General features: G+C 26.0%; 1 protein-coding gene across 3 annotated transcripts; it reads right to left on the reverse strand.

Moving 5' to 3' along the window:
• Positions 1-3,912: 3,912 nt before the first annotated feature.
• On the reverse strand, positions 3,913-11,506 carry LOC126895563 (protein ABHD1-like). 3 transcript variants are annotated; one of them, XM_050667558.1, is made up of 9 exons: positions 11,141-11,272; positions 9,640-10,066; positions 6,897-7,069; positions 6,587-6,809; positions 6,192-6,304; positions 5,937-6,116; positions 5,311-5,374; positions 5,045-5,210; positions 3,913-4,983 (listed from the first exon to the last, which is right to left on the reverse strand). In XM_050667558.1, exons 3-9 carry the CDS (start codon positions 6,938-6,940, stop codon positions 4,793-4,795), a joined length of 981 nt encoding a protein of 326 aa, XP_050523515.1. In that variant the 5' UTR covers positions 6,941-7,069; positions 9,640-10,066; positions 11,141-11,272; the 3' UTR covers positions 3,913-4,792. The 3 variants fall into 3 exon arrangements, with proteins under 3 accessions (XP_050523515.1, XP_050523516.1, XP_050523514.1); XM_050667559.1 differs by lacking the exon at positions 9,640-10,066 and having other exon boundaries at positions 11,208-11,293; XM_050667557.1 differs by lacking the exon at positions 9,640-10,066 and having other exon boundaries at positions 3,914-4,983; positions 11,141-11,506.
• Between the last annotated feature and the right edge of the window lie 8,276 nt (positions 11,507-19,782).

The raw sequence follows: 19,782 nt of genomic DNA on the forward strand, positions 1-19,782 counted from the left end.
TAAAATAAATAAGTAGACATAACAAAAAAAGTTGTAAACGGTCCACCATCGGATTTGTGAAGTTACATTCTAATTTTTATAATCTTATTTTTAAAAATATTTTATATGTTCGAAATCGCATAATTTGTAGGTAACAGTATTTGTAGGATATTTAAGGAAAAATGAAAATTTAGGGGAATAAGCCTCCTACCTCCCTATTATTTCCAGTGGTTTGTTGTAAAAAGAAAAGGTTGTATTTCCTATGTAATTTTCAAGATTGATTATAGTTCAATTATTTATAGTTTCAAATGATAAAGAAAATTTGAATTTTTTAGCTTCGATGCGAAGCTGAGAAGGTATTAATTTTACTATGATGATGTTTTTTTATTAATTTTTTTTTGTGTCAGTTACCACTTTTGTTCAGCTGTCACCGAACCGATTTCTTTTAACGATACGTCAAAAGATCAAAAATCATATCCGATTCAAGACATCATCCTCAAAAATTGAAAAAATTTCCAAAAATTATAAATTTAAAAATCGATAATTTTTTTTACTTAAAACTACCATACATTTTTTAAAAATGACCAAATCAATATAATTTTGATAGGTAAATGTCTTTACCTATCATTAAGTATATTTTTTTTATAAATCTGACCCTTTACCTGCCCACAGGGGAGATTTAAAATGACAATTTTTTCACAAAAAATTAACATTTGAAAGTGTTTTGGAAAGTCTGACATATATATATATATCTTAAATTAAAGCTTATGTAATATAATTTATTATGAAAAATAAAAATTTCGGAGTTTATTTTGTTTTTATAGTGAAAATGGATATCAAAGTTAATATTAAAAAATACTATTTTATATTTTAATTTTATAATGCTTTAATCTGTTTAAAATTTAACTTTATTTAAAACTTTTTGAGAAATGTACAGATCATTATATTTTTTTAAAGATAAGTACTATTTATATTCTTTTTTCATTCGAAATACTTACATTCATATATTACACTTATAAATCATAAAACTTGTAATCAGGATATAAATAAGGATCATGTAGCTTTTAGAATAATCCACCAATTTTTTATAATAAAAACTATTTACAGATTTGCATCGAAGTGTCTTTTATGATAGTGATTTTAAACACTGTCAGATATCATTATACTTGACCCAACTATGCCACGTCATCACTCTTCTGGGGTTTTTTAGCTTTTTTCTTTTGAATTCCTAATCAAAAATATTTATTAGGAATTTCACTACGTTATGGTAACATAATAATATTATGATATGATTGACAATTTAATTTTTAATTTTACAATTTTTTCAATAGTTTTATTATAACAACATTTTTTTAATATCACAGACGAAAATTTCCAATCAAATTTCGAAGAAGAAATTGTAAAGGATACAGAAACCCAAGGTGGATGGTTAAAAGGTGATCACAGAAAATTTTCTTAAAATATATAATTATTAAACAATTAAGAAGGAGATATTTCGATGCAGTTAAAAGAATAGTGAACAATATTGTTAGACCGACAAGACTCTTTAAATATCAACAATTTAAATATTGTACTAAACACTGTTGATTTTCTTTGCACATAGTGCATTGTAAAACACAAAAATAGGTACTTGATTAAGCCTCTTCCAACTATTGAACTTTTTTATAGGTTCCAATAAATTTTCAATGTTGTATTATTAAAAATTTTATTAAATTTATATCACAATTTATAACGAGAAAATATATTTAATTTTGATGTAAATATATATATAGCATGCGTTATATTATATTACAGTAAATTAATCTCTTCTTCTTTTGCCTCGCTTTAATACCAATAACTCAGAGTCGGTCACTCTTATCATAAACTTGCACACGATCTCTCACATTATCTTCTACGCTCACATCAGCCATCCTCATATCGCATTCAGTAGCTACAGTAAATTGATCTATTTTAATAATTTAACTATTATAACATAGGAGGATATCAAACCATTGGTGCAGGAGGTTCAAAAAAAAGTAAGTAATATTGTTCCAATTTTAGAATAAGTAAATTTATATAATATAATAAAATATTTTCAATTATTATGACGTAACAGATAGCTTGTTAAACGTATCAGTTCTCGACAATTACCAAAAATAAATAGATAAATCAATTTGTAATTAGAGTGTTCCGTAATTAAAAAAAGTACTTAGCTATTAATTATTATAAATAAATATATAATTAAATTGTTTTTAAATATATAATATTTTCATGGTTAATAATAAAATGTACATTTATTTACCAGTGATAATTTTTTTACCTAAACTAAATTTTATTACAAATTATAATTTTAGTTAACATAACTGAGCAATTTTTTTAATATATTCAGTTTAAAGGTATCTTTGACTGGGTCTGACGCGACTTGTAAAATATTCTAGAAAAATATTGAATATCTTCATTACACAAATATACAAACGTTTGTTTGTACCTCTTGGCTTTAGGTTTAATGTTTAGCAGAACTACCATGATAGTATAAATGTAAAATATTAAGGTTAAAAAAATGGAAATGCATGTAGATGTCTCTCTACACATAAGTATTGCTTACAGCCCTAAAAAAAATCGGTCTAATATATGTCTAGTATTTAAAAATATATTTGATATAGCTGTCAAGGTATTATCATTTTATGGGTCTATATAAAAAAGTTTTTTTCCATATACCCCAAATTGTATATTAAACAAGTGATTATTTTCGTATCAGAAAAGTTGAATGCTCATCCTCTTTAGCTTATCTTAGTATAAAACGTATTTTGATAAAATTCCAAATTAAGTTTCTACTAAATCCGTAGTACTTTATTGAAAATTGATAAGATTAAAATTTCATATCAAGAGTTCATAAAGTATCCCCCTACAATGAATCACACAAATAATATCTTTATACTGTATTGGTATTTTATACAACATATACATTCAGAACCAGATGTTATAAGAACTAATGTATGCAATCATATGTCCAGTGGATTATCGCATTCCTATAGATAACACGTTATTTGTATAGTTTGGCGTCCAATACTTTATTGTGACATTATAGTTTCACTAAGAGCACGTTTATTTAAGAAAATACCCAAAAGCCACCATGACACACACACGCATATATATATATAGGAGGATGTTCAGTAAGTAAGCAAACGGGTTTCTATTGTTCTAATTGTCTATAACAATAGATCTGTTTCTTACTTACTTAAAATTCTGTATAATGGATTGTATACTGTAGACATCTATTCGTTGGACTATACCACAACGATGACAATGCATCGAGACAGCCGAAATGACATCCCGATGCCATGATTAAGTTCTAGTACACTAAGCACACTAATATGAAAATGTTAAATCTATATAATTTCTAAACAGTGTAATGATTGATCCTGGCGAAGAGCACTGATTTGGATACCTTCCATTTTATTAAACATTTGTAATATTTGAATTTCCTACTAGGAATTTATAAGAATTTTCCAGTGAACATTATTCCAAAAGAAATGTTTCAATTTTTATCTAAAACACATACTTTATCACAGGTTTTTTCAACTCCTAACATCGTTCCGAGAACACACCCTTGATTTCACTATTGTCACTTCTAAGTTATAAGCTATGCCTTTCTGAATCAAATTCTAATGGTCACCTAGTGCTTAATGTAACTTTAAATGCACAATAGGATTTATAAATTTGTATATAAAAGCATCTCATCCTTAAAATTAATTATAATTGTCGTATTGTAAATTTGAAGATATATAATATTATGACTTTATTCAATTGTGTATATTATTAACGTAAGAGAACTTTTTGAATGTTATATTGAAAAGCAAACATTAACTCAAAAACATATGAACATAAATTATTCTTTATTATAATAATAAAATGTAAAATAAAGACTTAATGATAGAAAAACATGCGTACATTGGTATAATTATTATTTATAACAAAGATTAATTGAGCTTTAAAAGATAGTAAAAAAAAAATAAAGTAATTTAATTTATAAACTGTATAATAATTATTTAAAAATTCCGACAAGTTTTAGTAGAAGTAAAGTAATTAAGCGCATCAATTATATTATTTATTTCGTGATATAAGATAATATAAATATATATTTCAATAATGTCTTTTATACTTTAACTCAATATTAAAATTAAAAATTCAATGTTTTTATAGTTTATTAAGGGCTTTTAACCTATCCAAAGAAGTTGTAACTTAATATTATATACTCTGAGACGGATGAATAGTCTGTCGCCGGAGAAAGGAATGGCGACTCCAATTACTGAGATGACCTCTTGTTCAATAAACGGAATCGCCCATGATGGGATTTCGGACCTTTGACAATGTGCTCTAGGCATTGCTGAATCTGGACACACTGTCCCTCTTTAAATTCAAATACAAATTAAATTTTCGTTAAATTATTCTATTTTTATTTGAACCTTAAAAATTTCATTAAGGTTTCAACTCAAATTTATTAAAATTGTTCAAACTTAAACTATACCTCATGGCTAGGTAATTCTTGAATTATTAATTCAATGACATAAGAAAGCAATACATTAAAAAAAGATTTTGGAACGCCTGAATGGGTATTAATAAAAAAATCAAATTAATGATTAGGAATAGTTTTATATATCTAATAATAAGAACCATTTTTTTCAGTGACAGTCATTAGGAAAAAGCTTTTAATCATCCGATTTGTTGCTTTAATATAGTTTCTAATAAAATTGTAATGCTATTAATGAACCATAGTAACAAATTTAACACAATTACCTAGAAAATTGTTTTCTTGACAATTTGTATAATGAATCTAAATTTGTTTATTAAACATATTATAACTAATATTTATAGTTATAGAATTAATGTATTGTAAAATTAATTTCAACATAAAATTATTGTTACGAAATGGCCAAAACGTATCTAAGTATCCAACGTGGCCCCCTCCTGAAGTTACCAAAATAGCTACATTGTTAAGTTGACTTGCTTTTTGGGTAGGTATATCTGTAAAATAAAATAATATATATTTTAATTTTTACAATTATTTATCATATTTTGATTTAACCTGGCATATATGAAAAAGGATCATCAGCTGCACTTAGACAAAGACAAGGAACTTTAATTAAGTGTAATTTATTGTAGAGTGAAGCGTCTTTATAGTAATCAAAAACATCTGAGTAATTAAAAATCTTTACTGTGAACTCAGTATCGAATTGTCTTATTGAACTACACTATAAGGAAAATAAATACTAATTTATAAAATGTATTTGAGGATGTTAATTAAGTTAAAAATTAATATGTTTAGTAATGGTGTATTTTAAAATTAGATACCTGACTAATTTTCTTATAACTCAATTCTAAGTCATTATTTTCTTCAAAAATGATATCTTTGTTTCTAAATATGAAAACGTATTTACAAGTTTTTATTTATTTATTCAATCTTCAACGAAATAATATTAATTCATAATAATTACGAATTAATAATTAATATAATTATCATATTGTTATTGATTAATTATGCTGAAATAGTTTTAAATTTAATAACTTATATTGAAACAATCATTTTTCAAGAGTAAAATTGTTAAAAAACTTCTAAATATTTTTATTAAAATCAATTAAAAAAAATTATTCATTGAGAATTTTACAACTATGACGAATAATTTTAATTAAAAAATTAATTTACCGTCATTAAAATTGATTTCTTGTAAAATTATTCACAAAAATATTAATTATATATTTTTCTATTAGCATAATCAATTATTTTAATTCAAATATTTGTAGAATATCAAATAGTTGTATAATCATAGTAATAAATAATTAATGAAATGCATAAAATAAGTTTCATCAAATTTTCTGCAATAAAAATTATTCTGTATATACGACATAGTTATTTTTATAAATTTAAACAAATGTTCATATTCTTTTCTATTTTGAGTATTAATTATTTGTGAACTTACTCAGTTACAACATTACGAAGATGAAACGATAAATGTTTTCCCATTTTACGCATAAACCATGAATCTTCAATGTACAAATTAGCTTTAAGGATATTCCATGGTACAGATATTAAAATACCTGTTATAAAATATTGATTTTCAGTTTGTTTTTGTGATGTTAAAAACGTACCCAATAAAATTCTAAATATTTTTTTTTAAAGAAAGTACAAATGATTATTTGATAAATACAGTTTACCAATAATGAAATTTGTTTACCCTCCCATCGAGAATCCAATGCCAATAATTGGACTGTTTGGCCATTTTGATTTAATATGCTCGAGCACTTCAATGAGATCTTCAGTGTCGATAGCGGAGTATACACGACGTGTCTAGAAAAATAAAATATTTTCTTAAAATAATGAAATATTAAAATAAAAAAATGTTTATGTATATAATGTGTAACAGAAAATGGAACTAGATAAAATATATATATGTTGATATAGTAATGTAACTAGTCAACTACTACAACTTAACAAGTTGGGAAATTCATAATATTGATTTTTCTTACTAAATCAATTATAATTTATTAAAACTCTGTGAAATTAAAAATATATGTATTTATAGTTGTCAACTTTTAAAATAATAAATGATAAATTGATAAAATATCTTACTTTAAGCTTTATACCTCCTCGACCTCTATAATTGAATACAACCGGACGGTAACCAAAACGCCAAAGTTCGTTTACAGTTTCTCTAACATATTCGGTTTGGCTATTACCTGTTATTCCACATAAAATAAGTGCAGTTACTATTGTATTTTGTTCATTATTTTCATCTTTTGGATTTTTCCAATCTACTGCTACTTGTCCGCCATCTTTGAGAGTCAGGATGTCTCTGTATTAAATGTATTGTTTTCTTTTATAATATTTTATTTGAATTTAAAAGTAAAAAATAAATTTGCCAAACCCTTCAATATTTTACCTTTTGTAATTAATTTTAGGTATTGTCATATTTCTAAAATACATAGCCAAAACTGTTTGGACATATCCATTGAAACCACAAATAGAAGGAATATAAGTTTCCTTAACAGTTGATACATTTTTAATTAAAAATTGTTTAAATTCCCCATCTCCAAGGTATAAGTTAGAAAATGGCTAAAATGACAAAATAAATTATTTTAGTCGAAGTAGAATTATTTGTGCATTATAAAAATTAAAATATAAGTAGTAGTATATTTACTACACTTTTATGGTATATTAAGAAATAAATATTTGAAATCAATATTTATTAAATAGGTTTCATTAGAAAATTATGTGTGGTTAATAATTTAANTCAATGAAATCAATATTTATTAAATAGGTTTCATTAGAAAATTATGTGTGGTTAATAATTTAATCTTATCTATACATTTAAATTATAAGCAAATATTTATGAATAACTTATTGCATTTTAATTTTTTACAATGTTTTGTTAAAATTAAAATAGTAAATGTTTCCTTTTTAAATGTTAATGCTTATGTAAGAGGATGTGAAAACGTATATAATCCATCGACATCATCGAATATCTGAACTACACACTGAGGCATGACGCATTAGCGACTGAGTTAGGTAGGCCACATAAAAAATCGAATTACAGTATATGTGTGCATTGCAAATCTCCAAATTAAAAACCGCATAAAGCACATTTATTTTTTTCAAAAATTAATTTTTTTATTTTAATCATATTAAGAAACATCTACCATTTAAGTATGAAAAATAACATGCCATGTGGTCATATAAAGCATAGTACTGAAATATACAGCCATTAAAATTTTTGATAACCCGCTCAAAAAATAACTAATTACATTTATATTTATATTTTGATACATTAATGCATCTGTTATGTTTAGATGTAACAAAAATAAATAAATAAATTGCTACACAATGCGGTTCTTAATTTTTTCTGATGTCACAAGAAAAAATGTGAGATAGAATACATATTTTTAATTTTTGACTTATTGAAATTGTATAATAATCTCTTAATTTAAAATTTTTTCATAGTTTTTGGCTTTCTTTATATTATAACTACATTTTTTAACACTGACCCTCATAGTAAATCGTTTAAAGATAAAATATTCAAGATAAATATTAATCATTACCATAATGAGCATGTACATCAAATAATTCATTAAATTTAAATATTTGTAATAATGAAATAATATTTTTGCAAATATTAATAACTAATGTATAAAATTCGTTATTAAGTATTTGTAGAATAAACATAATAATTTAGATGAGGATTTATCATATTAGAAATACTCTATTTTAAATTAAATTAACGTTTTCATATTGTACATTTTCTCACTTATTGTATCAACATAGATATATTTATAAACTAAATTGGATAAATAATTTTAAAAAGTAATACTGCAAATTCTAAGAAGAACTTTAAAGTGTTATGCCCAATTTCCTACAGTCAACCTATTATGTATTAAGCCTCGCTTAATGTCATCTTAAAAGTGCATGTAGTATGTCACTCCTTCCTTCATAATGGTTATAGTTTTTACTTTTAGTCGCGAAATTTTAAAATAATTATTTAATTGACCAAAATGATTCTATCATTAACATCCCCATACTTTTAACTTCGAGCCCTGACCTTATTAAATAAATACTTATGAAATTTTCATAAGTATATAAAAATATACGCTATACAGAGTGATTTAACGTTAAATAACAGATTTGTATGTAATATGTTTGAAAAACATACATAATTAACATTTAAATAAATAAGGTTGATATACTTATAAGAGATAGACCAAAAAAATATTTACCGATTGTGAAATAAATAATACTAAAGAATGAACAAATTTTCAAAATTATTGTTATTTTATATGGAATTTAGTGGTCAACGTTAAATCAATCATTCTGTATTTCTATTTTTGAAACTGACATTTTTTAACACCTATTATCAAAAAATTTGATGGAATTATAAAATTATAAAATCTTGTATACATTTAACTAATCCAAAATATGAATTAGGAATACTATAAAATAGGAAATGGCTAGTCAATAAACCAATATTTCTAGAGATAGGAATGCATGCATTCATTTTTTAATGATTGATTTCATGTTGTCATTCAATTTTTATGTTAAAAATTATAAATGTGAATTAATTTATTTTTTATGAAAATGCGAATGCAAATTTTATGTAAAAATGCATCATTGTTTAATTGTATAAAAAATAAACTTAAAATTTTAATGAAAATAAAATGTCTTATTATTATCATCTAACTAATGCATTCTCAAGATAAAACTCCTTGCCAAAACAAAACAGTTGTTTTACCAGAGCTAATAAGAAAATTAATTTCTGATAAACGTAGAGCTAGAGCTTTGTTCCAACGCACCAGACTTCCGTCACATAAACACTTATATAATAAGTTAGCAAATAAACTCAAAAAAATGCTTGCTCAACACAAAACTAACTCCTATAAAAATTACTTATGTAGCCTAACATCTAAGGATGGTAGCCTGTGGAGAGCTACCAAACAAGCTCTTAGATATAAAACAACTAATCTCCCAATTAAAAAAAATAACGGAAGTCTAGCTATCTCTGACTTGGAAAAGGCAGAGTTATTCAAAGAACATCTAGCTGACACTTTCAAACCTCATCCGAATATACATTCACCTGAAATGACTAGTTCTGTAATGACATACCTTGATGCACCTTTACCACTCTATCTTNTTACCGTATAATTTTTATCATATATTTTTCCATTCAGTTCACTTCCTTAATCATAAACTACATAATTAGCAATGGCGCCATATTAAATTTTAAATGAATTGCTTGATAAAAAAATTTTCGTGTCCTTGTGTTCATTACTTATTATATAGATATCTTTTTGAAAAAATTATGGACATTCAATAAGATAAGTATGTTTTTTCTTTATACCACTCATCTTATAAATTTATTGCGCTCGCAGCACATTTATATACAAATTGGCGCGACTGTCGGTGTAGAACTCGTCAAATGGTAATACTATGTAAATTAATGATTGCATCATAGGAGGGCTTGAAAACTTTGTCATAATTTTGGATCAGATTGCTCTCTTTAACACATTGTTTAATCACCTCCTCTTTCCAAAATATTTGATTCATTTACTGAGTCTGAAACATCTATTGCAAACTACACTTATAAAAAAATGATAATACTGATGATTGATAAACAAAAATTATAAATACCGGAGATAAATTAAAACATCCACTACTATTTTCGCTCTAGTATAAAAGTGATAAAAACGTTTTAAATACTAGTGTATACTTTAGCGGGAGGCAGAGTGAGATCTAGAAATGTGTAATTGTAAAAGTTGCAACACAAGCGCCTTACCTTTAGATATTACTTTAAATTATAAATAACTTTTGAAATACTAGTCTAGAAGTTGATATCGCACATTAATTTTCTTAATTAGATCATTATCTATAAATAAGCTAGCTAATTATGTATGTTTCCATTTAAACAAATACAGTTGACACCCTTATACCTTATAAGGGATAAGTATAAAAAATATTTTACAATTGATAAATTATATTATTTCCCAGTATTCTAGTTCAACACTGTAGGTAATTAATGAATGACTAATATTATAACAAGAGGAATGTCAGCAATACTACATGATAAATACAGACAATTTTGGGCCGCGTTAAACATATCATGTTATAAAATTTTGCTTTGAAAGTGTAATATTATAATTCACTGATTAATGTAAAAATATTTATTTATTTTTATAAATATATTATTTAAATTCTTACAAAAAAATGATAAAGTAAATGTTATTTTTCCTAGTTTTAGATTTATAATTGTTCAATAATGGCTTAATTTTTCTCAATTTTTATAGATACCTAAATTGAAATAAATAAATAATTAATACATTTATTTCACTATTATAACAATTACCTAGTTTTTGGACTTCTAAGTTATATGTGATAGTCAACTTTCAATAAAGAAAGTTGAACTTAATAATAAGTTTGAAGATATCCTTTGAAGTTCAAAAGTAATTCAGAGAATATTTACCTCTCAAATGACTAATTAAAATATTTTTAATTAGATATTATTAATTAATCATGAGTGAATAAAATATAAAAATAAAGAACTATTTATATTATATTTGTATTTGTGTATTAGTAAGCTATATTGAAAATAATAGTTACATATTCATAATTCATATTTTAAAATTTTAAATGAATTCTTACTTGATTAATTGTAATAGAAATTAAATAGCATATAATAAAAGTTAACAGTACAGCGAAACAAACATACGTTAATGATAAAAGATAGTCAATCAATAATTCGCGCATAATTAGACGGTCTTATAAGGCCTACGACAAACAGCTAAGTGAGTTGTTGAGCTACTTCTACGCGAACAAATATGAAGTAATAGCCACTAAGCTCGAAACAACAGTGGTGTTCATAAATTACCTAAAGGAGGGAGTGAAAATATTAAGGTGAAATCGTATATAATAAAGTTAAAGGAACAATTATCAACACATTTGGGGATATTAGGGGTTTCTAAATAACCTAAATTTTAAATTAGCACTCCTGTTTCTCTCCTTTTTTTTACTAATTTAGCGATTATTTCTAAACAAAAGCCCAATAATGGTCATTAATGAAAATTTAAGCAGACCTAATATTTAAACTAAATGCAAACTTGAATTTTTGAAAATTATATAGAACGTCTGCGTCTATTAAACCTGGGGTTGTAAGAAATGATCCAAAAATTTCCATACAATATATTATTAGTATAAGGTGAAATGAGATAAGTGTGTCCGCTACAAATTTGGACATGATAACATTAACGATTATTTACTAGAATAAATTTCATCAAAGCGTTATCAGTCATCTTACAACTGTTTAAATTTATATGCTTGTAGTCTGTTAAAATAGAGTAATCTTTTATTATTGGATTGTAAAAACTTGATATAGTTTGGTACATGATTAAATACTGATTTTTTCGTGCGATTGATTTCAAATCTACTAATAACTACACTTGCTATTCTCTATATTTTAACATTTTAATTATTATTATAATTTATTTAAATGCGATTTCATATTTTCCCCAGTACATTTGTGCAAGGATAATTATACAAATAATTTTAAAACGATATAATTAAAAAAAAAAAAGTGTACAGAATTACCCCACCTAGTAGTGAAATTTTAACATAAAATATCGAAAATTCTTGCTCAAATAATACATTTTTATTACTATTTATACATATTTTTCTTACTTTGTATTTGTTAAAAACTTATTATCGCTAAAATAGTTAGTTTTACTGAATAAAATTAATACAGATTGAATTGAAATTAGTCCAGTAACATAATTTTGGTTGAAACTGAATAATTGATGTTATTGAATTAAAAATTAAATATTCGTCGATATTTTTTTTAAAAGCTTAAGTTGAAATAAATATTTTATGAATTATTTAAAATAATTTATTTTTTTACCCAAGTTAAAATAATATAATTTATTATATTGAAATTATAGATTAAAAGTCTGGCAAGAATTAAAAGAAGAGTAACGTAAAATATTTACCCAACCAAAAACAATGTTGATTTAGCTATAATCTCATTTTTGTTTTATATTTAATTAAAAAAGTTGTTAATGAGTATACTCCGTAACCCGCGTATACCCCTCAAAACACCATTGATCAAAAGTTATTGGTTCGTCATATATTTATGACTCATTATGTATATATATATATATATATACAATGATTTGTACTGAAGCCATGTAAAAATAAGCTTCGACAGATAAATTGGATTTTTTAGTAATATGAGAGGAGAAAAAACAATGTGTCGTTTTAAATTATAATATAAAATAAAATATTATTTATTTATTTTATTTCATATTATTGTTTCATCTCGTTAAAACATCAACGAAAACTGATTTTAAATTAACACACAACTAGTAGACAATTTTCATAAATTTTAAATATTATAATTGATATTACACAAATAGTGTAATATAAGTAGTAGTTATGCTTAACATGATGTTAAATTATATTTATCTTATAGTCGTAACTCGTACAGTATATGCCTATACATATTATTTCTAATTATAAAGTCATAAAAAATTAATGATATATTAATGTTAGGATGTGATACAAAAATCAAATATTAGTAATTACTTAAGGTAAGAGATATTTCTATTTTTATAGATATCGATGATAAATAAAGGTTATCAATTTGTTAAGGTTTATAAAATGTATACAATCAAAATAATTATTTTACTTAAGTGTTTTTTTATATAAGCGATTTAGTTTTATTGTTGAATAGTTCTAGAAGAATATGTTTGCTTCTTTAAGACAACATTATTTTGTGGCACTCCGTCTATGTCAATATTAATACAAGTTGTTATTTTTCTTTCATCATATTTTTATTTTTTAATTTGTAAAACTATTTCGCTCTATTCTATACATTCTTTAATCCAGTTCTTTATCCAAATTGTTCTCAACATAAATACAAGGTCGACCACGATGTTTTGACAGATTTAATAACTAAGGCTTGGATATTTATGGAAGAAATATTGTGAATATATGCTTAAATATGCACGTAAAATATCAAAAATATGATAAAAAATCAGTGTTCTAAAATATAAATTAAACAGATTCAAACAAATACATAACGTAAAAATAAAAGTTCACTTTTGTTACCTATTTAGCAAATTATTATCTTTAGTTTAATTACAATATAAAAATGCAATAAAATCAAACCCAACCTTATTATGGTGCTGCCACAAAGAGTTATTGATAAAAAACCTTTATAAATGTGAAATTTTTAATCATATGATCTAAACGTTTAAGTCGTTTAGAAAAAATATTTCAAGAAAAAATATTGTAATCTAATACAAAATTAAAAAAGATGTCTTTTATATACTTAAAAATGAAAGTTTTATGCAATGTAATGGATTAAAATAGAAGTTTCTCGAATATTCTCGACATTTCTAGAATAATTTTTCTTGACCATATTAATAATTATAATTTTAATTACTTTTCTGACCAAAAATAATTTTATTACTATTTACAAATATATTATATTTTGTACATGGGAGCGATGTTTACATTAATGTAAATCCATTAATCAATGGCGTCGGCCGCCTAAAATTAAACATAGGTAAATACACGTATCCTTTCACATAGCGCACATCAACTCCGCGATTTATCATGATTTTGTTTTAACATGTCCTCTCAATTTCTATTTCCGTTTGAAAACTCCCTTTGAACTTTCATTCATATTTTGAAAATGTCAAGTTGTCTCAAATAAAAAACGATGAATTCATAATAGAAGAGAAAGAAGAAGAATGTTTGCGGTGTATAAGTATATTTTGTAATATTTTAATTATCTTAAAAAAATAACTAAATAAAAATATTATATTTAATTAAAAATAAACAGAATTGTTCTTTATAATAATATTGAATAATTTTTTAGCTAAAATAATTTAAAAATTAATTTTTTTAAGATTTAAAAATAGCCATTTTATAGATAACTTTTAAAGAAAACTATTCATACCACAAACACTTATTTAAATTCAGTATTTACGTTTATATAGCATTTTGAAGTTGGTTAAATTTTTATTTATATTTTTTTACGATTATCCTATGGTATTAAATGTTAGTTCATTGATGTAAAGGGCGGAAGTAAACATTATCTTTTTCAATTATTTACTGGTACGTAATTTATTTTCAATGAAAATTATTAACACTTGAATAAGCGTCTATATTTGACACGAAAAAACAAGTAGTGGTAAAATTAAATTTATTAAAAAAAATTATAAAAAACGCTATCTAAGAAATATTATAACAAATAATAATAAACATTATATTGAATAAGAGCATTTCTTATCAAATCTCCCTATAAGGAATTTCTTATAGTATTATGATATAAATGATAGAATCAGGCTAATTAATAATTGTTATCAATTTTGCCTAACCATGGAAACATTTTTCTTTAAAACTTATATATAAAATGGCTATCTTCAAATCTTCAATAAAAATGTTAATAAAAAAATGAATTTTTAAAATATTTATTGTAATTGCGAAAAATAACATAAAATAATAATTTATTTTTTTTCTTGTAAGAGATAAATACTAAGTTAATACAAATAATAGACTTAACACGTATTATTATAGGTCAAATACTCGCGTGTCGCCCTGAAGTAATGCCTAATGGCATTTCCAGGGCAGCTTACAATTATGCCGACCGTTAAAAAAAAGATAAAAATACTCACGTGAGACTTTTTGTTGGATAAGCGATCAACTGTGTAGTTAGAATCAATCCCATTATTTATGACATATTATCTATGACTGGATCTACGACAACTACGCGTAGTATCATATATTGAACAATAAATTTAGATATTATTGTTCGTAATTATTTAGATTAAGAGTACTCTTTTTCGGTGCAACAAAACATGTTTTGAGCGATCAGATTCTGGAGGATTGGGTGGTCATGGAGAGATGATCGATATATTAAACATGGCAAAATTGACTACATCCGTACTCGGGCGATATTTGATACATTTTTGAATTAAGTTATAACCCTTCAAAGTTCACTTTCTACGATCAACCAAAACTCCAGAAATTGTAAACACCTATTTTCTTATATTTTTTCAATAATTTACGCTGTATAGTATTGCACCTATTGGATTACGTTACTCACTTGACATTGAAAACCGGTTTTGGCGACATCAGTAAATCATTATTGTTCATGCGGTGACGAAAACAATAATAATTGTATGTTGTATTGATTAATATTTTTTAATTGTCGTTATTTTTCTATTATCTTACATTACTTGATAGATTTGTTTGATTTTTTCAGGATTACTCAATTTTCCTTGTATTTACGAAAAAAAATGATAGATCTAATTCGAGGAGCGTTCAATTTTTCATTGAACGATTTTAAGTCGCCTAATATAAAAAAAAATTTTAAATGGCCCACTTCATTACACATAAAATCAACAATCATTATCACATAACATAAAATTTACACACGCACATTACACATTACGGATAATTAAAAATGTTCTTCAAAATGATACATAAAAAAATTAATAAAAATTACTTTGTTTATTTATTGTGTTCAATGATATAATTTATATTATATTTTAAATGTAATACCACAAGTCCAATAAATGTTTGAATTGTATACAATTTTCTATTATTCACTAGCATCGAATTTATTGAAAACTGATTCAGTATTAATAACTTATCTATAATTGAATATGATCTTTTTTCGGGTTCTTTGTCAAATGTATCTACATAACTGAAGTTACTTTTCTCCAGTCAATTGTATGTTTTTAGAATTTAATGTTTTCAGTATTGAGGTTGATTTTTCTATGGCTCATTATACTAGGTTAAAATTGCTGTTAAGTGTTATTTATGAATTATATTTACATTCAAGTTAAAAGTTAATTTTGTAAGTTTCTCTTTTATATGACAAAAATACACATAGACAGTTTAATTATCAATATTTTACGTCAAACCGCGTTTCCTGACTCATCACAAATCCTCCCATTGGAATATCACTGACCAGCCCAATCTATCAATTTAGTAAGCTGTTATGGCTAGCCTACGGTAGTCTTTAGAAAGGTTCAGATCAAAAGTAAAGAACTGAAGGGTGATTCTTCACCGGCCTAGCTGCTACTTATTCTCTTTACCGACTAAAGAACAGAGACTAGTCAGCTTGCATGCTAATTATTCGAATTGACTAAAGGATAAAGCACTCCGTTCTAGATCTTTGTGTCTGTCACTACTTTTACTCAGCTCTCACTGGACCGATTTTTCTCAACGATACGTCAAAAGATCACAAATCGTATCTGATTCAAGAAATTATCCTCAAAAATTAAAAAAATTCTCTCATTCCCTGTAAATGGTGAAAATCTCCAAAAAATGACGTTTTTTAAAATCGGTAAATTTCCACATTTTTTTTCTAAAAATTGTCATTACTTATTAAAAAATTAACAAAAAATAATTTTTTATATATTGTAACCTTAAAAAATTCCCTTTTATTTGTTGTAATATTTTTGAAAATCTGACCTTTTACCTGTTCTTAAGAGGAGATTCAAAATAACAATTTTTTTACAAAATTTAACTTTTGAAAGTGTTCCGGAAAGACTGCGTCATTTAAACATATGTCAAATTAAAGCTTCTAAAACGTACTATAAATTAAAAAAAAAAAATGTCTCAACGACTTATCTTCTACGTGCAAACGGTAGCCGTAGTTTAAAATATTTTTGTGTTAAGGTTTTCGATTTTAAATTTTCAACTTTTTCAGTTGCGCTTGTATACACCGTTGCTCAATAGTTTTTGTAATTGGTTATTTATCTTACAAACATTATAGTTTAACTATTTATATATTTTACTCTGGTTATATTTAATCAGGCCCCGGTGGGAGGGGGGTTCTACCCCTCAAAATTGACCTCAAAGTTATTTATTTCAGAAGAATAAACTCTAAGCGAGACAACCAACTTGTCCCCTCGCCATTCGTCGAATTGAAATTTTTGGCTCCGTCCTTACCCAAACATCTAACTATTTACAAGGTCACTTTTTGACAATTCTCCAAGTTTACGGAGTCCCATCCAATGTTCCAAATGTCTTCAGTTTGGACACACATAAATTTTCCCGTAGCAAAGAACGTTGTGGCCACTGCGGTATGACAGATCATAATGTCTCTACATGCCCGGACAAAACAACCTCCCCATCGTCATGTATATTCTGTAAATTGAACCACCCCTCCAACGATCGTTCCTGCGCCGAATGGACCAATCAAAAGGACATCAAAAAAATTATGGCCATTAACAATATTTCTGAAACGTGGCTATTACCCAACCGCAAATTTTCCCTTTCTTATTTCAATATATTACGAGCCGTCAGACACGGTGGTTATGGTGGTGTTGCCATTACAGCTCATCAGTCTATACAAATTAATCCGATTACAATCAATGATAATCTTAATTGCTCTTTACGTAATCATTATATTGATTTGGTTGGTATTACCGCCTTTTCAAACTCTACCTCACCTATTTCTCTCTGGTTCTTATATATTCTCCCTTCCCCTAACCATTTTCTCTCTATTATCAATTCTATTTTCAGTCTAATTTCTCCTAATTCCATTATAGGGAGCGACATCAATGGGCATCATCCCGCATGGGGCTCCGTTGACAGTAATCATCGTGATAATATAATTTTCCCTTCAATTTCCTCATTTAGTCTAAGGATTATTAACAATGGCTTTCCGACTCTTGCAAATCATCCTCCTTATGAAGACAAAGTCATTGATATATCGATCACGTTTCCTTCTCTATCCTGGTTTTTATCTTGGGCCGTCCTAGACTGTACTTACAGTAGCAACCATTTTCCTATTATTATCTCCTATGCAATAACCCTATCTAATCACATAGTTGACCCTTCTCCCACCATTTCACCACTTAAATTTAACTTTATCAAAGCTGACTTACATTCTGCCTACAACGCTGCTTATTTGTCCAATTTTTGTCTTTCTTCTTCTCCCTTATCACATTATGATCTCCTTCCCCTATTTGATTGAACTCTACACGAATGCCTGCTGTTAATGAACACTCCTTTTCTTTCTACCAGTACAGATTCTCTGGTTCGATTTCTGACTTTCTCGCTTATCAACGTATACGATTTTCCACCGTTCGCACTCTATAATATGCAAAAAAAAAAAATGCTTGGCAATCATATTTTCTTCCCTTAACCCCTCTACATCTATCAAAAGCTTTGGATTACTGCCAAAAAATTAAAAAACTGCATTAATCGTCGCCCAGTTTCCTTCGTTTTGTAATTAAATGGCACCATCTTACGTCCTTTCTCACGAAGAATTAACAACCAAATCTTTTTTTACCCACAATTCATTCAATCTTTTAACTATGCCCTTTACTTCACTTGATCACGGTGTAGCTAATCTTAACGGCTTCTTGTCCATACTCTACCAAAACCTCCTCTCTTCTTACTTTACCACAGCTCCTGAAAAGAGTTAATTTATCATTTTTACTAGAAAACATATACCTCTTTCTATCCCCATTGTCACTTTAGATGGTCATTTAATATCCCCCTACAATACTGTTACTTACTTAAGACTTAACTTAGAAACTAAGTTAAGATGAGTTCCTCATTTCCAGTTCCTTTTATCTTTTGCATCGCGTTGGTCTAATTTTCTCCGTTGTATTACTGGGACATCTTAGGGATATTACCCCTCTTTTCTTTTATTAATTTTTAACTCTATTATTCGTGCCAAGATTGACTACGCTTCCTTTTTCTTTTCTTATGATTTTCTCAGAGATGCTCCTGCCCCTCAGTTACGGCGTCACTGTATTATATTATAATATCTACTCAAATCTAACTCTACTCAAATTTTTAGTATTATTTGATGAATTTGTGTGTTGTAAATGTTGGTTTTTAAATGTCATTATTAATATTTTAAAGGTTTTACTACAATATCCTGGGCCGTATTTGAGATTTGTGTGATTTAATCAATTTTGGCGTTCTTTATTTATATCATAAACGCAATTAAAAAAATATTGAAGTTCAAAAAAAAAAAGGTCAACAATTGTTTTCTCGTCACCATAAGCTTTCATAGAACTTACTTTTGATGATAATCTTAAAATGAAAATGTAAAATATAACTACTAATATTAGATTCAAAATATTATTTTTAATCGAGTGTAGGTAGGCAATATTTTGCCCTTTAATATTGAAATTCGCCTTTAAGAATTTTCGGGGAAGCTATCTCTTATCCTCTTAAAACTACTTCCTAAATGCGAATCATTATATATTTAGGTATTAAAATTCTTTTTAAATTAATTAGATATTTTTATTGAT

Source organism: Daktulosphaira vitifoliae, unplaced genomic scaffold (genome assembly GCF_025091365.1).
Source record: "Daktulosphaira vitifoliae isolate Bord-2020 unplaced genomic scaffold, ASM2509136v1 Scaffold_1, whole genome shotgun sequence".
Taxonomy (NCBI): domain Eukaryota; kingdom Metazoa; phylum Arthropoda; class Insecta; order Hemiptera; family Phylloxeridae; genus Daktulosphaira; species Daktulosphaira vitifoliae.